This window comes from Balaenoptera borealis, assembly GCF_965194805.1.
Source record: "Balaenoptera borealis genome assembly, chromosome: 10".
NCBI classification, from domain to species: Eukaryota; Metazoa; Chordata; class Mammalia; order Artiodactyla; family Balaenopteridae; genus Balaenoptera; species Balaenoptera borealis.
Window position 1 is genome coordinate 92,490,779 of NC_138874.1, and position 22,584 is coordinate 92,513,362.

Below are 22,584 nucleotides of genomic sequence, written 5' to 3' on the forward strand. Positions count from 1 at the left end.
AAAGCAAGGGGCAGAACTGAACCTAGCAGTTTTTGGACTCTCTTTGCCACCGTGGAAGGGTGTGAATTTGCCAAAGAGGCTGCAGCCGAGGGAGGTTTCTCATGGTACTGGGAGGCAGAGCTCAGAGGAAGAGGGAAGAGAATGGGAAGTAAACCTCCAGGCCTCACCTGTAACAGCCCTGGTGGCCCCTCTGCCGTGCTGTTTGGGTTGGGGTCTCAGGGACTTGCATCCTAATATCTTGGTAAGGACGCTTCAGGGAACCAGAGAGAGGAAGGGAGAGGGAGCAAGCGCCTCTAACCACTGGACTGAACAGCTGGGCCTCCAACCGAGGCAGTATTAGCATTTGAAAACCCCTCTGAAGGGTCTGAGGTCTTCCCGGGGTGGGTGCTGGGCCTGAGTGCTGAGACCCGCGGTGGCTCCGCACAGAATGGGGCTGAGCATCCGGGGCGTAAAGACCAGGCTGGACTCAAGAATGAGCCCATTGTGGCTTTGTCCAAGGCTTGAAAACTGTGACCAAGGCTCTTTCATTGTTAAGAAAGACCATTTCTTGGCCATAGCAGAGCTAATAAGTCTGGTTCCCCCACCAGGCAGGTCTGGGAGGTTGTTAGCTACATGCTCTCTGAACCTTTCTGTGGGTAGTTAACACTGTCTCCTCCCCCTCCTGCCTTTAACTCACTCTGGATCCCGCAGGCTGGTGTGTTGGTCCAGGAACAGCGACTGGGGCCTGTCTCCCAGCTGCCTAAATTAAGCCCCTTCCCAAATTGTCTGTACATAGTAGCTTTTGGTCATTCGTATTTCATTTCAACAGTGTGGGTTGGTACAACATTTATTTTTAAATCAATGTTATTTCTGGTTAATAAAAGGTCATGACTCCAAACCTTTGTAGCCTCTTCCCTGTTTCCAGCCTAAGTCAGCTAGAGGTGGGGCGCTGGAGGGAACTACTGGCCCAGCTCTTCCTTAAACCAGGAGCAATGGTGCCACCTACTGGCAGTTGCTGTTAGCTACAGGTTCTGTGGCCGGTCCTGTTTTCTGGTAAAGGGACTGGGACCTGGATAGGAGTAGCTATACTGTATTCCAGTACAGGAGTAATAACGTGGAGCACACACTGAGTAGGCCACTATTTCCTGCTTACAGATGAGGAAACAGGCTTATAGATTGTGATTGGGTAAGTTGCCCAGGGTCACAGCTAGTAAGGGGCAGAGGCAAATAGGAACAGGGCCTTCCCAACTGCAAGGTTAACCAGTCTGCCAGGGTTTGCCAAAGCCAGCAAGAGATTTTAAGTGATAACTGGACAAGGCATTCAGTGACATGAATAGTGAGGACTATCTTCCCCCTTCTGATTCAATCCTAATGAGTTTGTCAGTTTGACTCTTTAAACCTCTAACAGCTCTTTAACCCTTGTTCATTTCAGTTTTTAACAATGTTAGGTAGGCAACAGTATCAGTTATAAATTAATATCTTTTTTTCATTGAATTATTTTGAAGTTGTTATCTTCCACTTTACGGTGAGCAACACTGATTTTCTATTTCTCTTATTATTTAGTACAGTGGTATGAAGTTTCCATTTATTTTTTATTTTTTTTAATGAAGTTTCCTTTTAAAGTAAGTTTGTTTAGGTTAAAAAAAAGTGAGTCAATTTTAGGGGGAAAAATACATGTAGGTGACAGTGCAGGTGTACATAGATACGTCAAAAATCCTAACAGGTGTTATGGATGACTCAAAAATTTGGGAGGCCCAGAGAAAACCATAGTTCAGAAAGACACATGCACCCCAGTGTTCACTGCAGCACTATTTACAATAGCCAGGTCATGGACGCAACCTAAATGCCCATCGACAGACGAATGGATAAAGAAGATGTGGTACATATATACAATGGAATATTACTCAGCCATAAAAAGGAATGAAATTGGGTCATTTGTAGAGACATGGATGGATCTAGAGACTGTCATACAGAGTGAAGTAAGTCAGAAAGAGAAAAACAGGTATCGTATATTAATGCATACATGTGGAACCTAGAAAAATGGTACAGATGAACCGGTTTGCAAGCAGAAATAGACACACAGATGTAGAGGACAAGCATATGGACACCGAGGGGGGAAAGCGGGGGGTGGGGGTGGTGGTGGGATGAACTGGGCGATTGGGATTGACATGTGTACACGGATGTGTATACAATGGATAACTAATAAGAACCTGCTGCATAACTAAAATAAAATTCAAAAAACAAAAAATGTTTGAGAGGTGTTACACTCTGCCCATCCTCACTGGCTTGCTCCATGACGTTGGGCAGTCTTGAGGATCCTTTCCTCATTTGTAGAAAATGAAAATGCTGGAGCAGGTGATCATTGAGGTGATTTGGACTATAAAATGCTGTGATGTCTGGGCATTACAACTTAGGTTTCTCCTGGGCCAGGCTGCTTAACCTGAGGTGGTAGTAACAATCCAGGGCCTTGCTTCTCCCACTTTTCCTCTCCCGCGAGATTCTTCCCTTTCACCTACTGCATTTTCTTTATTCTTTTAAAAAATCACCTTTACTGAGATATAATTCACATATCTTATAGTTCACAGTTGTGACACCATCACCCCAAAAAGCAACTCCAGACCAGTCACTTCCGATTCCCCCTTAACCAACCCAGGCCTAGGCAACTACAAATCTGTCTATCTCCATAGATTTGCCTACTCAGGACATTCTGTATAAATGGAATCACACATGGCCTTTCGTGACTGGTTTCTCACTTAGCATAATGTTTTTGCTATGTTGTTCATGTTGTGGCATGTATCAATACTTCAGCACTTTGTGTTGCCAAATAATATTCCATCGTATGGATATACCACATTTTATTTATTCATTCATTAGTTGATGGACATTTGGGTTGTTTCCACCTTTGGGCTATTATGAATAATGCTGCTGTGAACATTCAGATGCAAGTCCTTGTGTGAACATGTCTTCATTTCTCTTGGGTATATACGTAGTGGAATTGCTGGGTCGTATGGTAATTCCATGTTTAGTATTTCATGGAATCACCAAATTGTTTTCCAAAGCAGTTCCACTGTTTTACATCCCTACCACTATTGCACAAGGGTTCCAGTTTTTCCACATCCTCACCAATACCTGTTATTTTCTGGGGTTTTTTGTTTGTTTTATTTTTTTTATTTTTAAAATGGCAATCCTAATGGATGTAAAGTGGTTATTTCGTTGTGGTTTTAATTTGCATTTTTTTTCACTTTCTTGTAGCACAACAGGTTTTGATTTTAATGAAGTCCAGTTTATCTACTCTTAGTTTGCTTGTGCTTTTGGTATCTATCTAAGAACATTGCCTAATCCAAGGTCAGAAGATTTACTCTTACGTTTCTTCTAAGAGTTTTAACTATTATAGTTAGGCCTGTGATCCATTTTGAATTAAGTTCTATTTATGGTTTAAAGAAGGGATCCAACTTGATTCTTTTTTTAAAATTCATTTTTATTGATATTATTTATTTTTGGCTGCATTAGGTCTTTGTTGCTGCGGGCGGGCTTTCTCTAGTTGCGGTGAGCGGGGGCTACTCTTCGTTGCAGTGCTCGTGCTTCTCATTGCGGTGGCTTCTCTTGTTGTGGAGCATGGACTCTAGGCGCGCGGGCTTCAGTAGTAGTGGCACACGGGCTCAGTAGTTGTGGCTCGCGGGCTCTAGAGCACAGGCTCAGTAGTTGTGGTGCACGGGCTTAGCTGCTCCGTGGCATGTGAGATCTTCCCGGACCAGGGCTTGAACCCATGTCCCCCACATTGGCAGGTGGATTCTTAACCACTGTGCCACCAGGGAAGCCCTGGCAGGCGGATTCTTAACCACTGCGTCACCAGGGAAGTCCCTGGAATTATTTTATAAATTTTATTTTCAAAATTGTTCTTGCTAGTGTATAGAAATACAAGTGACTTTTGTATATTATTCTTGTACCCTGCAATCTTGCTGAACTTGTTTTTTCTCATAGTTTTTAAGTGGATTCCTTAGGGTTTTCAATGTATAAGATCATGTCATCTATAAATAGAGATAGTTTTATTTCCTTTTCAATCTATCCAGATTTTTCTCTTTCTTGCCTTATTGCCTTGGTTAGAACCTCTAATACCACATTGAATAGAAGTGGTGAGAGGCAGCAACTCTGTCTTGTTCTTGATCTTAGAGGGAAATCATTCAGTCTTTCACCATCAAGTATGATGTTAGCTGTAGGTTTTTTGTAGATACGCTTTAACAGGTTGAGGAAGTTCCCATCTATTCCTAGTTTGAGTGTTTCAGATTTTGGGACTTCCCTGGTGGTGCAGTGGTTAAGAATCCACCTGCCAATGCAGGGGACACGGGTTCGAGCCCTGGTCCAGGAGGATCCCACATGCCACAGAGCAAGTAAGCCTGTGCGCCACAACTACTGAGCCTGCGCTCTAGAGCCCATGAGCCACAACTACTGAGCCCTCACGCCACAACTACTGAAGCCTGTGCGCCTAGAGCCCTTGCTCCACAACAAAGAGAAGCCACCTCAATGAGAAGCCCACGCACCACAACGAAGAGTAGCCCCCGCTCGCTGCAACTAGAGAGAAAGCCCCACACAGCAACGAAGACCCAACGCAGCCAAAACTAACTAAATAAATAAATTCATTTAAAAAAAAAAAAGTATTGGATTTTGGTAAATGCTTTTTCTATCTATCGAGATGATCATGTGATTTTTTTAAAAAAACTCTATTCTATTGATATAGTATATAACATTGATTTTCTTATGTTAAACCAAACTTGCATTTCTGGGGTAAATCTCACTTGGTCATTGTGTATAACCCTTTTTATATGTGGCTGTATTCAGTCTGCTGGTATTTTTGTTGAAGATGTTTGTGTCTACGCATAAGTGATATTGATCCATGGCTTTCTTTTCTTGCAGTGCCTTTGTCTGGTTTTGGTATCAGGGCTTCATAGAATGAATTGGGAAGTGTTAGCTATTCTTTTAATTTTTGCAAAAGTTTATGAAGAATTGGTATTAATTCTTCTCTAAATGTTTGGTAGAATTTACAGTGAAGCCATTGGGCCTAGACTTTTTATTGTGGGGGAAGCTTTTAATTACTAATCAGTCTTTTTACTTGTTGTATTGTTTTCTTACTTGCAGATCATGCATGCTGCTTGTAGACACACACTTCTGTAAAAGGAGAGAAAATCTGGGAGGAGTGGGCCAAGCAGAAATTGGGAAATTTGGGGGTTTATGATTGGCTCTGCCTGGAGCTGTACGTTACTTTAAATATTGATAAAAAGTGAAGAGATCTCAACAGTTGAAATTCCCAGATCATAAGTAATAGACCAGGGACCTCCCTGGTGGTCCAGTGGTTAAGAATCCGCCTTCCAATGCAGGGGACATGGGTTCAATCCCTGGTCGGGGAACTAAGATCCCACTTGTTGCGGGACTACTGAGCCCATGTGCCACAACTAGAGAGCCCGTGTGTGCTGCAGCTAGAGAGTCTGTGCACTGCAACGAAGAGCCTGCATGCCACAACGAAAGACCCCGCATGCCACAATGAAGATCCCATGTGCTGCAACTAACACCCAATGCAGCCAAATAAATAAATAAATAAATAAATAAAATAAGTAACAGATGACAATGAACTACTATACAGCTATATAAAGGATGAAGTAGTGGACAATTTCAGGATGAAAAATACAAACTTACTTCATGATTATTAAAAAAAAAAAGATTGAGGTAGTTATAGTATACAAAACTATAATAACCAAAACAGTATAGTATTGACATTAAAAGCAGACATATAGGACTTCCCTGGTGGTGCAGTGGTTAAGAATTTGCCCGTCAATGCAGGGAACACGGGTTCGAGCCCTGGTCTGGGGAGATCTCACATGCCGCGGAGCAACTAAGCCCGTGCACCACAACTACTGAGCCTGTGCCCTAGAGGCCGCGAGCCACAACTACTGAGCCCTCATGCCACAACTACTGAAGCCCGCATGCCTAGAGCCCATGCTCCGCAACAAGAGAAGCCACCACAATGAGAAGGCTGCGAACTGCAATGAAGAGTAGCCCCCACTCACCGCAACTAGAGAAAGCCTGAGCGCAGCAATGAAGACCCAACGCAGCCATAAATAAATAAATAAATAAATAAATTTATTAAAAAAGTAAAATAAAATAAATAAAAACAGACATATAGATCCATGGAACAGAGTAAAGAACCCAGAAATAAACCCACACATATGTGGTCAATTAATTTACAACTAAGGAGCCAAGAATATACAATGGGGGAAAGGATAGTCTCTTCAATAAATGGTGTTGGAAGAACTGGACAGCCACATCCAAAAAATTGAAACTGGACCCCTATCTTACACTGTACACAGAACTCTACTCAAAATGGTGTAAAGACTTGAACATAAGACCTGAAACCATAAAACTCCTAGGAGAAAACATAGGGGGTAAGCTCCTTCACATTGGTCTTGGCAGTGATTTTTTTTTTTGATTTGACCCCAAAAGCAAAGACATCAAAAGCAAAAATAAATAAGTGAGACTACATTAAACTAAGAGCTTCTGCACAGAAGAGGAAACCATTGACAAAATGAAAAGACAACCTATTGAATGGGAGAAAATATTTGCAAATCATATAGCTGATAAAGGATTAATGTCGAATATATAAAAATAACTCATACAAAAAAATTAAAACTAATACAACTCAGTAGCCAAAACAAACTATCTGATTTTAAAATGAGCAGAGGAACTGAATAGACCTTTTTTCAAAGAAGACATACAAATGGCCAACAGTTACATGAAGATGTGCTCAACATCACTAATCAGGGAAATGTAAGTAAAAACTACAGTGAGATATCACCTCACACCTGTTAGAACAGCTGTCATCAAAAAGACAAAAGATAACAAGTGTTGGTGGGAGCGTGGAAAAAGGGAACACTTATGTACTGTTGGTGGGAATGTAACTTGGTACAGACACTTGGAAAATAGTATGGAGGTTCCTCAAAGAATGAAATACAGAAACTACTATCTCATCCAGCAATTCCACTTCTGGGTGTATCTGAGGAAAACAAAAACATTAATTTGAAAAGATACACACACCCTCATGTTCACCGCAGTGTTGTTTACAGTAGCCAAGATATGGAGACAATCTAAGTGTCCATTGATGGATGAATGGATAAAGAAAGTGGTATATATACACAGTGGAATACTACTCAGCCATAAAAGAGAATGGACTCTTGCCACTTGGAACATGGATGGGCCTTGAGGATGTTATGCTAAGTGCAATAAGTCAGACAAAGATAGACAATACCATATGATATCACTTATATGTAGAATCTAAAAAATATATAAAACAAACGAACAAAAGAAAACAAAACAAAAACCAAGCTCATAGGTACAGAGAACAGACTGGTGGTTGCCAGAGGGGAGAGGAGGTGGGGGAGGGGTAGATGAAATGGGTAAAGGGGCTTAAGAGGTACAAACTTCCAGTTATAAGTTCTGGGGAGGTAATTATACACCATGGTGGCCTATGGTCAACAGCACTGTGTTGTATATTTGAAAGTTGCTAAGAGAGTAGATCCTAAAAGTTCTCATCACAAGAAAAAAAATTTGTAACTATGTGAGGTGATGGGCTTATTGTGGTAATAATATAACAATATATACATATATCAAATCATTATGTTGTACACCTTAAACAAATACAGTGTTGTATGTCAATTATAAATAATAATTTCCCCTCAATAAAACTGGGGCAAAAAAGGAATGAGGTAACTCTTTATGTGTTGATATGAAGTGATCTCCAAGATACATAATTTTAAATGAAATGTGCAAAATGGTGTGAAGGAAAAAAAATGGAGAGGACCTATAGATGCTTATAGGCTAGTAAATGCAGAGTACCTGTGGAAGGACACCCAAGGCGAGAGTCCGGGGTTTGGGAGACGTCATAGCATCTGGGTGTTTTTCCCTTGTGGCTGTGGTACCTTAAACATCTTTCTTTAAAGCAGCGGGCCTGTGTGAAGGGCAACAGTGAGACTACAGGGTGGCCGTATTTGCACGTTTCTCTTGGGCAGCCTGGGCCCAATGCCTGTGTCCTCATGGGAACAGCTGCCCCTCCGGGCTGCACATCTCGGCCGAGGTGTGTGAGGCAAAGTCAGACCTCCATCTAATGAGGAACTATTCCCTGAATCTGTCTACCTGTGAGAAACTGGTGACAGATCTCAAAAGCCCTCCAAGGCAGGGAGTTCCTATTTGAACACTATTTCAGCCGCACAGAAATCCTGGTATGTTTTTCCAAGGTGAAGGGTTTTATTGCCCTCCAGCCTCCCTGTGGACTCCTGGCCAGGATGGTCCCACAGTAAAGCACTTTATTCTTTCTTGGCAGACCCGATTGTGGCTGCCCCCCGCCGCCCGAATAAGTGAAGGTGCTGGGGAAGCAAAGACGCCAGAAGTCTTTGGACTTGCCGGGCCAAGCAGGCAGCCACACTTCGTCTTCCACCGAAGGCTGGCAGAATTGGCGAGCAGGAACTGTTTGATTTAGGGGCAGTAGCCATACTCTTTGCTCCCATCCAAGTGAATACGTCCCCTCCTTCACAGGGGCCACCTTGGAAGGCTGGGGAGCCTCCCAGCCTGGGCTTCTGAGACCCCGGGTCGGGCTCCAGGCCTGGCTGCAGGGCCTCGGTCGCTGAGGACCCTCACGTCTGTCCACAGAGAACACCTTCTGCAGCGGGGACCACGTGTCTTGGCATAGCCCTTTGGATAACAGCGAGTCGAGAATTCAGCACATGTTGCTGACAGAGGACCCGCAGATGCAACCCGTGCAGACACCCTTTGGGGTGGTTACCTTCCTCCAGGTGAGGCGCAGCTTGGACTTGGCCTTGAGCCTTTCCTGGTAGGACAGGAGGGCTTGGGTGGGGCAGTGAGGGAACGGAGATTTCCTGTGGTCTTCTTCCACTTTCTAGTCCCTCTGATGGTTTGTCGGGTAGATTCGGATGGCCTGATTTAACCTGCTGAGATGGGGTAAGGGGGCAGGGGCAGGGGCCATTTGGGTAGGAAAGGATGGCTGTACTGAGTGGATAGCAGGGAGGGTATTTCTGTGAACTCGTAAGACCCAGACAGCCACAGGCACAGGACCTCCCGGCAGGCAGCTTTGGACTGGACTTTCCCTTACCCGGAAGGGACGTGCACCTACCCCAGCTGCACCCGGGCTGCTTGTGATCATGGTGGGGTCTGTGCGAAAGTTCAGTTGTTTCCTTTGAGATTTACTCTAAGGCTCAGCCCCTGATAAGGAAGGGAGCTTCTCTGCGAGCTGCTGGTGCCCTTTGGTCATCGTTCTAAGCTTGAAGGGTCTCAAAATCTCCTCTGTTTACAATCCCCATGATCCTAGACTGGGCAGGAGCATCTCCCTGCACCTCCCCTGCTTCCAGAGACATGGGCTGGGGACCCATCCTGAGTTGGCAGGGCCCTGATTTTCTCTTCTGCAGTCTAGGGCTAGGCTTTGTGTCACCCAGACCCCTGAGCCATCACAGCAGGGCAAGGGTCAGACCTCAGTGTCCTGTGTGTGGACCCATCCATCTGCTAGCCAGGACACTGTTCCCTTCTAAAGGAACCATCCCACTTTGGACACATCAGCCCCTGAGCACAGATCCTGCCTGTGGTCCCCCAACTTGGGTGATACTAAGAGAGCCTGGGTAGCTGACCTTCCGGGTGGGTTGGAGGAATGGCCATTAACGCACAATGGCATCTTTGTCCCGGGGTCTCAGATTGTGGGCGTCTGCACCGAGGAGCTCCACGCAGCCCAGCAGTGGAATGGGCAGGGCATCCTGGAGCTGCTGCGGACGGTACCCATGTGAGTACACCCCTGCACTATGAGATGGGGGCGGGGTCCCCGGGCCTGGGCTTGGGAACCCCTCCTTCCCTCCACATGTGGGCGCCCCCTTACATTGCTGCTCAGGCTCTGGGTTTTCAGGCTCTGGGTTTTCAGACTGGGGCTTCCTGATCACTCTCCCTGACTGTCTCTGGCCACTAACCAATCCCCTGTGTTCTGGGCCGGGGGCAGCAAACAGGGCAGGCTGTAGACCCAGCCCATCAGCCCCAGACCCTCAGTTACCATCCTGTCCCCTTTCCTTGTCCACAGCGCTGGCGGCCCCTGGCTGATAACTGACATGAGGAGGGGAGAGACCATATTTGAGATCGATCCACACCTGCAAGTATGTCTTGAGTGAGGAAAACCTTTCTAGCACACTGTGCCTAGGCTTCTTCCAAATAACACTGGCTTTCATCCTGGGAAAACGGAGGAGCTTTATTTGTGAGTGAGTAGAAATATGGCATGATTTGGAATTTGTCCTCTGAATTCTGCAGAGCACATAAGGGAGCAGAGATTTCAGGCCAGGAAAACTTGTCTTAGACATATGTTTTTTTGCATTTTGAAAGGATTGATTTTATTGAATACAAATTATACATCAATAAACCTGACCAAAAAATCGGATCACTAGCAAGGAAAGAAAATCAGTATAGTGGATATTTCTTGCCCAGTACTCATCCTGCCATGTTCCCCTTCTTAGAAGAACACAGAGTTTCTTTCAGGAAGCCACCCCATTGCCACCGCCACCCTGTAACAGACAGTAGAACGGGTGATAGTGACCCCACAGCCCAGCTGCAGGGGGGAGCGCTGATTGGTCTAATGATCCCATCCCCCTTTTAGATACATTTTTCATCTTGGGTAGTCAGACACTGAGCTCCTCCCCTGGCTAGGTTGGCATCCCTTCATATATAAAAGGAAGTCTCTATACACACAGGCCTGCAGTTCTCACTCGCTGTGGCCCACCTGTACAGAGTGTCAGTGTTGTCTTCGGGTTTTTTAGAAGCAGCACTGTTTGTAAGAAGGTGAATTTTGAAAGCCACGTAGAGCATAACTTCCTTTCTTATTGGCAGCTCCTGAAGCAGGAACCGCAGACAGCTAATAATGTGCCTGGCACGTGCCTGCCTCCTTCTTCTTTGCCCCTTCCCATTGCGGGTCATTGCCATCTCTGAATATTTTATGCCTCTGTAAAAATCTGGTAGGCCACAGGCTGCTGCCAGGAGTTATATGTCCTTTAGGAAGGGTGGAAGGTGGCCGGGAGAGGTAGCAGGCGGACATGTAGCCAGCAGTCCCTTGGCTATTTACTGCAGACCTGGGAGTTCTTGGGCAGAAGGCCTACTCATTCACAGATGATGCTCCTCTGTTTTTCTAGTGCCTTGAACACTGCAGCTTTCCAATTGCTGCCAGGATATGCTCTGTTATCTCTACTTTAAACTTGGTTTCTTTGTAGCTTCTGCTTATGCAAGAACCAGGAACCACGAAGGCTATGTTTCCCTAAGCCCTTGTTCTGCAGCCACACTGGGATCCAGCACGGGGCACCATGGGCTGTTGTTTGGCCCCTGTCCTAGGTGCCAAGTGCTAAGAAAGCACCTGATCCTTTAAGCTACTAGGGTAAGCAGCCCATCCTTTCTCTGCATGCTGAGAACAGTTCTCCTCCCTAGTCTTCAGGCGCCCCTGAGGCCAGCCAGCAGGACCCAGAGCGCCTAGTGTTCTTTAAAAGCAAGCAGGGGGGGCTTCCCTGGTGGCTCAGTGGTTAAGAATCCACCTGCCAATGCAGGGGACACAGGTTCGAGCCCTGGTCCGGGAAGATCCCACATGCCGCGGAGCAGCTAAGCCCGTGCGCCACAACTACTGAGCCTGCGCTCTGGAGCCCGTGAGCCACAGCTACTGAAGCCCACATGCCTAGAGCCTGTGCTCCGCAACAAGAGAAGCCACCGCAATGAGAAGCCTGCGCACCGCAACGAAGAGTAGCCCCTGCTCGCCGCATCCAGAGAAAGCCTGCACGCATCAACGATGACCCAACACAGCCAAAAATAAATAAATTTATAAAGAGAAGGATTATATTAAAAAAAAAAAAAAAGCAAGCAGGGGCACCTTGGTGAGAAAGTCCAGCTTCCTTTCCTGGGGGCTCTGTGCACCCACTGGGAGCTCCTATGTGCTCGCTTGTGTCTCTGGGGCCTGCTTGCAGACCGTTTGTTTTAGAGCTGCTCCTGGTCCTTTGCTCCAAGCTCTACCACTAGCCAGCTATGTGCGTGGACAAGTCTCTGAACTCCTCTGCGTCTTCACCCTTTCTTGTTTACTCATAAAGTAAGTGGGCTGAGCTTGTTGAGCCAAGAGGTGTCCTGAGCCCCTTGCTTAGGTGAGGCGCCTCAGGGTGGCCAGTGGAGCGGGAAAAGCGTAGACTCCACCCCAAGCAAACTAGGGCTCACACGCCCCTGGTTAGAGCACAGAGAGCCACTCCCTGTCATCAGCCTCCCACGCCTCTGCTCAGAATCCCCAGTTTTGCCTAGGCTGCTGCTAGCACCGGAGAGGAGGAGAATGGGATTGATGGGAAGGAGGCATCGGGCCAGGGCCACCTGCTGACTGGTCTCAAGAAATAAGGACCCTCTGTAAGCTTACCTTGTGCTTCCCTGGATGGGCTCCCTGGCCGAGCAGCAGGCCTGTTTGGAGCCTGTGGCGCCATGGGGAGAAGGTCCCCCAGACAGGGAGGAGCAGACTCTTACTGAAGTACTGACTCAGGAGCTCTATTTGGCCTACATGACTGTTTATGAACAAGGTTGCGGGAGCCTCCCAGATGACCTTTCATCCAAAGCCCAACATCACAATTTGTTTTACCAGAAATCCCAGGTGTTTGTGTTTAGCTCTTCCTCGAGGCCATTTGGAGAGTGTTTGGACTCAGAAGTGTCAAGGCCTGTGCGAAGGCAGGGCCTCTGGTGGGCTCTAAAGATGGTCACTGCCCTCCAGGCCCCTGATTCAGTCTCAGAAATGGAAAAGAATCTCCATCCAGAATTCTTGGCCAAACAAGTCAGCAATGCAGCAAGGGGAAGTCCGGCCCTTCTGCTCTCTGGGGACTCTTCCCTGTGTGACCACACCCTCTGCTGTTGGAAGAGAAAACTGCAGGTATGGAGTCGGAGAAATTGGGCTGAGTCCCCGCCTCTCCCGCCTGTGGCCGGCTTCCACCCTGGCCTCTGGAGCAGCGACGGGGTGATCAGTGAGGAGAGGAAGGACTGTGCCTTTCCTCAGGAGGGTGGTTCCTGGCTCTGCCACATCAGCTCCACGGGCCAGCACAGGGTGGGCAGAGTCGGAGCTCTGAAGCGGGTAATGACAGTCACTTTACTGGAAGGCTGATGGGAGAGGAGACGCTTCCCTTGGGATTTTCATTCTTCCCGGCTCCCCTAATTCCTGGTTCCCCTGGAGGAGACCCGTGGCTGGCGGAGACCGCCACGCGTTAGTAACCAGGGCAGAATAAGGTCAGAGACCCTGCTCTTCTGGCACCTGTCCCGTGCTCAGCTCTTACCAGGGCTCAGTAAACATGGGAAAGGTGGTGGTGACCTTGGGCCACCGGTTCGCTGAAGGAACTCCGGCTCTTTGACTCTTTCCAAGCAGGAGAGAGTTGACAAAGGCATTGAGACGGACGGGTCCAACCTGAGCGGTGTCAGCGCCAAGTGTGCCTGGGATGACCTGAGCCGGCCCCCCGAGGACGACGAGGACAGCCGGAGCATTTGCATCGGCACTCAGCCCCGGCGGCTCTCTGGCAAAGGTGGGAGCCGTCGCCTTCCCTTTCCCCAGGCCGGGTTTCAGTATTTCCTGGCAGGATTTAAACAGCAAGTGAGGTCTTCGGCAGGGTGGAATGAAGGGAACTTTACTGACCCGTTTCTCCTGTGTTTCCTGTGTGTATTTCAGATTGCACTTCCAGCAGTGACCATTGTGTTTTAGATTTGCCCCTTGCTATCTGAGGTCAGGGAGGTGAGTGGAAGCCCTAGAACAGTTACAGGAAACAGCCATAGTCCACCCAAGTGCAAGAGAACAAGCATCGGCCACCCACAGAATTGACACAGGGCCCAGCTCTAGCCTGAAAGCCATGCCAGACCTGAGGATCACTCTGGCCTTGGGCCCTCCCAGGCCTCAGACAAGAGAGGCCTGAGTGTGAGGCCAGTTTGCAAACTTCCCCACCCCACTCTCTTGCAGATATAATGTAACGGGCATAGGCAGGGCACCCTTACCTGCTGCATTTTGTCGGGGGGCCTTGGGGAAGGAGGATATGGCTCCCCTGTTGGAAGCTCACCATGCTGGTCTTGGTTAGCGAAACAGTTGTGGTTTTTAAGAAAGGGCATCCCTAACTAACTCCAAAAGAAAAGCAGCCGTTTACACAGATGTGATTACTGCTGCTTTTTCTACTTCCTTTTTCAATTCTTCCACCTTTTCTTACCTTTTGAAGAGTAAGATACCTAGAGTCCTGAATAAAATACCAGCACATGTGACCGCACTTATAAAAGGTTTTCTTTCCATAAAAAACAACTTAAACCCCTAGTGCAAATATCTGACCCCTTTCTTTCCTTCCTGCTTATTCTAATGATGTGTCAAGCCCTGGGGAGATTCTGAGAGAGTGTACAGTTATTAGAATCATCCAGTTGCTTTTGACAAAAGAGCTAATTTAAGGAGGGATTCACAGTTTTGTCCAAAATTTCAACCATCATTGGCTATTTTTGAAAAAATTGTAAAAGTAAGATCCATGCCACTATAACAAGTCAAACACTAGAAACGTTAATAATCACCTCCATCCTCTAAGCCCACCCTTTAACCAACAAACGTTAATTTGCTTTTTTGTGTGTGTTTGCAGTTTGCAGAAGTAAATCTTAGACGAAAATCTCAATATAGGGGACCAGGCTAGTAAGCTTCACCCCAAAGACCAGAAAAGCACCTTGCAAAGGAATAATTCAACCAGGGGACTCCTTTGTCACCTCCTGGCCCTTGGCAGACCCGTGGAGAGGCAGGGTTCCCTGGGATAGTACCAAGGTGGGGAGATGACTCAGTATCCCCCTGACCCGGCCCAAGGGGAAGGGGTGGCAGGGTCAGATACCAGCTGACCACCCAGAACCCAGGAACGTGTGTAAGGGACGCCTGCTCATTCATGGCAGAGCACTCGCAGCCCTTACTGGCATCTGTTAAGTGGGTAGAATCCCTGGGTGGTCTTGGGTAGTGGCTGTCTTGTGAGTCACTGTCTGGAGCCATGTTAGGCGTAAGCCTAGGGCCTGTGACACAGGATGGGAAAGGACAGTGGAGGAGAGCCCTGCCTTGGAGAGTGCCCTTCTGCGGTCCAGAGGCCATTCCTTGTCTTCTACACGAATGGTGCTCTTCAGACCAGAAGTTTCCAGAGCACACAATGCCTCGTCTGCCCTGTGTCCTCATGCTGCACTCAGATCGCACAGCTGATGCCTAGAGTGGCCTCAGGACCAGCCTTTGTGGGGGCCTTTCCCCAGCACATCAGCAGAGCCAGGGTCCAGGGACAGGGATGGGGATGCTGGGGCCCCAGAGGGCCATCAGGTAACTTAATGGTGTCATTGCAGACACGGAGCAGATCCGGGAGACCTTGAGGAGAGGACTTGAGATCAACAGCAAACCCGTCCTTCCGCCAATCAACCCCCAGCGGCAGAACGGCCTCACCCACGACCGGGCCCCGTAAGTGCCCTGCCCACAGAGGGGTTAGTCTAGCTTCCTGACAGCAGTGTCCCGGGACTGGGACAAGGGGGCAGTTTTGTCCTTCAGGGCCTGTCCCTGTGGCTTGCATGAGAGAGAACAATGCCCAGAGGCCTTGCTGGATGGACTCAGGGTCTCTGGGACACACAGATCTGTGGGTTGTAAGGGCCTCAGAGGGGACGCAGCAGACCAGAAATATAAACAACAGTAAATATTTACATGGGCTGTGTGAGCAGATGGGAGGCCAAGTTGGGGCAAAATCTGACTTGGGGCCTCCCAGCCTTGTGGGAGCCCATTGTGCTGAGCACGATTCCCTTCCTTATCTCGGCTTCGGCCAGAGTTGCCCTTCCTTCCTTCCTGGAGCCTGGTCTCCGGCTGATAGCTGCAACCCCAGGGGCCTCCCTGTCTGGCCAGCCCCGGACTGGACGCCTGCTGCTGAGGCCCTTCTTCCTGCCTCCCTTCCATGGGGCCCAGGGAAGGGAAGTCCTCTGCAGGCCTCTGCTGTCTGTCCAAGAGCCCCTATAGCTCTTAGGAGAGACTGTGACCACCCCAGAGGTCAGATCCACTTCCTGCTGACCTCTCTTCCTCTGATGGGGGCGAATGGTGGGCAGAGCTGGAGCTGGGCACCACGCTCTGCCCTTAGTCCCAGGGCAGCTCTAGGGAATAGCTGCTGGCAGGGGATGCCTGGGAGCTGGCAGCCCAGAGCAGGAACCCTGCCTGCCAGAGAGGAAGTTGCTGTGCCCTGGGCTAACAGGGAGGCGGACCACTCCTGCAAGACCAGGATGATCCGTCCTTCTTCTGAGAAGTCTTTATTACACACTTGCTGTGTGGCAGGCTCAGGACCCAGAGGGCTATCAGGGGTGTAGGCTCTTTTGGGGGCACATGAACTGAAACAGTCAATTAATTGGCATGATTCTGGCTGTGGATGTAATTTGTTGGAAATAGTTCCTTTGAATTCTAGCTCCAGTTGCTCATCCACGATCCCCAGAAATGGTAATGATCTAATGTGCTACAGAAGGGTCAAGTCAGCATGATCTGGAGTAGTTAGGGAGGGCTTCTTGGAGGAGGAAGGACATGAGATGGGCATTGAAGGTGCCCTGGAATTTTAACAAGCAGGTGAAGAAGCTGACAGGGATGGAACAGGGGAGGCCTGGCTGGTTAAAGTCGAGGCTGCAACCTGGGAGCAGATTGTGGAGTAGGGAGAGTTACTCTGGCTGCCCAAGGTGGCCCACCTGAAGAATCTGCCATCCAGAAGTCATGAGAGTAGAGCTCTTTTGCAAGAGCCTGGAGAAGCCTCCACTGCCACCTCCAAGCAGCTTTCAACTCCAGCCAGTGGATTTCTGCAGCCAGCCGCCTTGAAGGAGCTGGCTTAAGGCACCATCTTCCCCTGGCAGGAGCAGATGGCCAGGCTGAGTCGTGGGGCATCTGGAAACTCTCCACCTGTGAGTCTGGACCCTGTCCCAGGGCCATACTCCTTCGCATGCCCTGAGCTTGGCCTCTTCCTCTGGGCCCCGTTGGCACTGATGGGAGGTCGGGAGGTAATTGAAGGCTTAAAGGCTCAAGCAGATTGCCCCATAACTTGTGATAGTCAGTCCAGGTGGCCCTTCCACCTCCAAAGGTCTGGGTTTCTGGGCAGAAGGGCATGGGCTCCTGTGGAGGCAGCCCACTTGCCCCTACTGTACATCTGAGACAAGTCTGAGATCTCACTCCCAGTCTAGGGCGTACTTCCAGCTGCTGCACCCCGAGACATTGTAAGGCGCACAGAGTTCCTGGATGCAGACATCCAGCCCAGACTCAGCCTACTGGGCAGTGGGACATCGGATCTGGTCCAAGGGCAATCTGTAGACACAGGGCAGAGGCTGCAGCCTCCACTCTTCGACCTGAGTTGGCTGAGCTACGGAGAGATGGATGGGAATAGATCAGAGGTGCAGCCATCTGGGGTCATCTCCCCTCCCTGCAGCTCAAGGACCCAGTCGTGTCTCCAAGGTGCTGGAATCTGCAGTCTGAAGGGAATCGGAATGTCTCCTCTAAGGCTGTCAGTGCTGGTTACCAATTTGTTAGCAGTTGGTTGAGAAATGGTTCCTCCTTTGCCAAGAACATTTTCCAACCCTCCCTCAAGTCTCCAGCTCCCTGTCACCTCAGGATCGATGACGGCGGCCTCAGTTCAGATTAGCACGCACGACTGTAATATCTGTGCTGCCCACCCTGGGACCTGACCTGGTTTCAGATAAACCGCATGGATTGTGACTGAGAAAGCTGGCCCAAAATGTGCTGGCACTAGCGTTTGCTCCTCTCCCTGTGGGGGAGTGACCGGCATGGGCCCTATTGTGTCTTCGTGTCCGATTTCCTTTAGTCAGGCTTTCTGGGCTGGGGCTCTGATGCATAGTCTTATGGGCCTGAGCGTGGTTTGAGAAGGCTGTGGAGGTAGAGCAGAGGTTCAGAAGAGCCGATGGAGCCTGGGTATTAGCAGCTGGGCTCTGGCCTACCTGAGGGAGTCAGGCACTTGCTCTTTTCCCACCTTAATGGCGACTAACACTGATCAGGTGCAAGTGCCAGGTAATGTTCCAAGTGCTTTATACCATCCTCATAGTCACTCTGTGAAGTAGATAATCTTATGATCCCCCTTTTATAGATGAGGAAACTGAGTGAGGTACAGAGAGGCTAATAAGTAACTTGGCCAAGGTGAGAAAAGGGTGGCACTTAGGGCAGTCCCTCAGCCGTTAACCTGGTGTGACCCTCCTTACTCCATTCTCAGGGACCGCGTGAGGGACACCCCAGACTGTGCCTCTCACCCTCATAGGTGGACCTCCTCTAACTAGTCAGAGCATGAGTAGAGACTGCTCCCTTGGCACCGAGGACAAGGCTAAAGCCCCATGTTAGAAGCTTACTGTTTGTATTTAACTCTAGGGAAGACATGCCGCCAGGCTCAGTGCTTCCAAACCCCAGAGATAACAAGATGTGTCATAATTGTCTCATTTATACCAGAATTACTTTTTAACACAAAGCCTTGTTTTCTTCATGTTCAGAAACAAAATCAACCGTATATCTCTGGCCCCTCCACCGCTTCAGGGCTAGGGGATTTCTTTCTTTTTTTCTTGAGGCCTCACTTCCTGCTTCCCAGAAAGGCGGGGCCCTCTGGGTAACTGCTCCTCTCCCACTCCCCCTGCCAACCCTCCTCCCACCGCCTTCCCGGAAGGGGAGTCCTTAGCCCTCTTTGGGGCTCCTTCCAGCGTTTCACAACCCCTGCATTCCAGCCGTGAAATTTGTATCTGGCTTTTCCCAAGATGATCAGTTGAGAAAAGCCTCCTTCGGCTTGCTGGCGCCTCCCTTCCCACGGCCTGCCCACGTGAGTTTGGGAAGCAACTCCTTCGTGCCACTGAGGGGAGACCGGCTTAAGGACTGTGCCTGCCAACATTTATAAGGACCTGGGTCGAGGGAGAAAAAGTCACTGGCATCCTCTGTCTGAGGTTGCCTGGTTAGACATGGACTGTTCTGTGGAGTCTGGCCTTTGCTTCCCAGCCTCCCCACAGTGACCCGGGGGATGTGCATGGTCAGGTGCACCGCGTGGGGAGGTTTGCATTTCTGTAAACTCGCTCTGATGCTGGGAACCTGCATCAGTGTACCAGGACCTCCTCCTCCTTCTGCCAGTGAGTCACTGATTGAGGTTGGGGGACTTTTAGGGAGCTCTCTGGGTCACATAATCCCCCCAAAGAGGGGCAGGGCCCATGCATGTGTGTGCACATGTGTTGTGGGGGAAGGTTCCTGGCTGCGGGAGAGACACTTTGTAGTTGAGGCACCTTTAAAAAGCAAACTAACCGTCATCGCTGAGCTAAGTTTCTCAGTCTTCTGGAATTGCACCAGCAGCTTTTAAGGCTTTTTTTTTTTTTTGCTTGTTGCCTTAATTTTCTGGAAAATTAAGGTTTTGTAGCATGATTTCTCCTGTTGTGACATTTTCAGCTGCACCCTTCCCCCAACATGCACACAAAACACACATATATTTCTCTCCATTTTATGAGTGTCTCTGCTCCCATCTGTTTAGCCTTTTGGATGGGTAGCCATGCTGCCTCTGTTCCCATCTTGAATAGCTTGTGACCTGGCCAAAGAGTCATCCTTTAGAGAAAATTGTGTTTTGTTTTGCTCAGCCTATGAGACCCATGAAGATTAATTAGAAGAAGAAAATATCTCGTTTGCATCCAGTGAATTGGGTGAAGGAAGGTGAGTTTCCATTTGGGAAAACAGCTGGGCTATTGCCATCACTTCCTGCATGCAGGGCAGTCTTGGGTAACCCTGCTCAAAGGGCTCTATCATGTCAGTGCAGTGGCCTGCCCGGAGCCCGAGTGTGTCACGTTGGCTCCCCTCACCACTCCCACGCTGGGGAAGTACGGTTGTTTTCACTGGAGAGAAAACCCAAGAAGAAACAGCCCTGCTCTCAGGGCCCCAGCCAGGCCCCACAGGGCTGATGGGAGGAAGGGCCCAGGCCTCTGTGATCCACATTTGTCTTGCTAAGTGCCTGCCTTTATGTGCCTTTCTCAGAAATACACATTTGAAAGGGCAGAACAAGGACTCCACAGCAGTCCTGCCTGGGTGAATTTCTGTTTGAACTCCATTCTCTGCTCTACTTCCCCAAAGAGGTGAAGCAGTGGCCATCGTTAACACCCCAGCCTCAGAGTTCATGGCCGGCACATTGAATTCTCAATCCAAACTGCATCTCTCTTCCTCAAGTTGCACAATCAGGAGTATTTTTATCGCCCATCCTTGATCCTCAGTGTCACCCAACACTTCAGTAGTGAGTCACTTCTCCAGGGAAGGGAAAAGGAAGGCTCAAAGGTGAGAGCTGGAGAGAGGAAATGACTCAGTGTCTCAGAAACCAGAAAGCCAAGGGCTCTGGCTAGAGCAGGCTCATTCAGGAGAGCAGGGGTCCTAGTCTCCCAACTGAGTCAGACCACAAGGCTGCGGGGGGCGGTCCCTGGTGCCCAGAGGAGTTAATAGTTGATTAAGGAATCCACCAACCTTAACACAAGTTTTCCTCACTCTGTCTTCTTCACCCACACTCTGTCCCACTGTTCTATCATCACATTCCATCCTTGGAATATTCACAGTGAAAATACTGTGTTTCATCATTTGGTTGTTGGTGTTTACCAGTAACCTTTTAAGGCCTTTTACTTCGTGTGTCATCCTCATCAGAGAATTTTTCCAAATTCAGATGGTAGCAGTAACTGTGGAGGTGAGCTGGTGCCCTCACCCACACCCGCACCCTATCCCAGTCCTGCCCTGAAGGGAAACCTGCAAGTGGTTCTTTCTCTGGAAAGTTCAGAGCTTTCGTCAGCAATCTGAAAGCAAAAAGAGTAATCTCCCAGGCTAGCGGCAGAAGCCAGAGGTTGGGCTGGGCTCAGCAGGCCAAACCCACTTCACTTCTGAATAGTTGCCAACCCGGGTGCCCTGGTTCCTGCTCCCGGGCGTCCCCAAGGAAAAGGCCCCAAGTGGTGTGGCCAGTGCAGACGTCATCACTGTCACAGGACTGGGATTGTGGCTAAAAGGAGTCTCGGTGGTTGGGCTCCTCTCCTTTCCACACCTGCTGCCATTGATAGAATGTGACCAATACCCTTAGGCTAAAATTGGGACTTTTCAATCTGTAGAGACCAGGGTGGAGAGGAAACATGGATACGGTTCTGTCAATCTGTGAAGTGTGGGTAGGGTGAACAGGGGCCTGTACTATAAACTGTGCAGCACTAGAAATCAGGAGTCTGTCCTGACACTGGAAAGAGAAGGCGTGTTAGGATATGTAAAAAGTCCCCTTAAACAGTGGGATGTGTAAATATAGGATGTGTTACATAGACAGGTAGTAAAAAAGAAAGAAATGGAAAGATTTAGATCAATTGCTGAATTACTGAGGCGTGCCTCTGAGCCATCCCGCAAACCACTCCTCAGTGCTCCCAAAAGAATCCTGGGCTGGACAGGTTCTGTGACCAAGCAGGCAGGTTTTTTTGTTTGTTTGTTTTTGTTTTCTTGGCCGCGCGGCATGCAGGATCTTAGCTTCCCGACCAGCGATCGAACCCGTGTCCCCTGCAGTAGGAGCGCAGAGTCTTAACCACTGGACCGCCAGGGAAGTCCCAAGCAAGCAGTTTTTATTAGGTATCGCCATGTGCCAGGCCCTGTGTTGTGGGCTATTTTTGTCCCCATTTTACAAACGAGAACACGGAGGCTTAGATAGATTGTATAACTTATTTCGGGTCAATGAGGCAAGATTAATAAAGTTCAGAGCCAAAATTTGAACCTTGGGTTGTTTGAATCCAGATCTATACCTCTTCACCACTGGGTACTGCCTGTAAAAGAAGATAAAAGTGGAGGAGTTGCCTGCCAATTCACAGGAAAAAATAACTGGAAAGAAGGCCTTGGAAGTCTCTATACCAGTGCACAGAGTAAAGCTGGTGTTTTAATTTGCCTGAAAACCCCTGAGGGTGGCAGGTCAGAGAGAAGCATACTAAAAAAGTGAAATCTGCTAGAGGATATGCTCCATCGAAATGAGTGAGGAAGACATATGGGGAGCAGGAAATAGGATCCAACATGAGAAAGGCGAGAGGAATCACCAGTGTGAAGGTAAGGGGTGATCCCATGACGACACTTGTGCCGCAAGAATGGAAGGCAGACAGTTCAGACTAGAGTCTTTTGGAAGGATCCTCTGGAGAAATGTATTTTTTTTTTAATGATATTTTATTTATTTATTTAATTTAGTTATTTTTGGCTGTGTTGGGTCTTCATTACTGCAAACGGGCTTTCTCTAGTTGCGGCGAGCGGGGGCTACTCTTTTTTTTTAAATAAATAAATTTATTTATTTATTTATTTATTTATGGCTGTGTTGGGTCTTCGTTGCTGCGTGTGGGCTTTCTCTAGTTGCGGTGAGTGGGGACTACTCTTTGTTGCGGTGCACAGGCTCCTCATTGTGGTGGCTTCTCTTGTTGTGGAGCATGGGCTCTAGGCGCGTGGGCTTCAGTAGTTGTGGCACGTGGGCTCAGTAGTTGTGGCTTGTGGGCTCTAGAGTGCAGGCTCAGTAGTTGTGGCGCACGGGC

At 48.7% G+C, this 22,584-nt stretch overlaps 1 protein-coding gene across 5 annotated transcripts in view; it reads left to right on the forward strand.

Annotated features, from left to right (window-relative positions):
• SUFU (SUFU negative regulator of hedgehog signaling) overlaps positions 1-22,584 on the forward strand; it is a 110,307-nt gene that overhangs the window by 63,979 nt on the left and 23,744 nt on the right. For 2 of the 5 annotated variants that reach the window (XR_014249264.1, XM_082408398.1), the window contains exons 4-9: positions 8,671-8,813; positions 9,723-9,808; positions 10,097-10,169; positions 12,785-12,940; positions 13,427-13,580; positions 15,388-15,499. Coding sequence is in view for 3 of the 5 variants with exons in the window: in XM_082408398.1 (XP_082264524.1) it covers positions 8,671-8,813; positions 9,723-9,808; positions 10,097-10,169; positions 12,785-12,940; positions 13,427-13,580; positions 15,388-15,499 (724 nt within the window). In the remaining 2 variants the exon portion in view is untranslated. Of the gene's footprint in view, positions 1-8,670; positions 8,814-9,722; positions 9,809-10,096; positions 10,170-12,784; positions 12,941-13,423; positions 13,581-15,387; positions 15,500-19,659; positions 19,733-22,584 lie in introns of all 5 variants that reach the window. The other 3 variants (XR_014249263.1, XM_082408399.1, XM_082408400.1) reach the window with 3 other exon arrangements.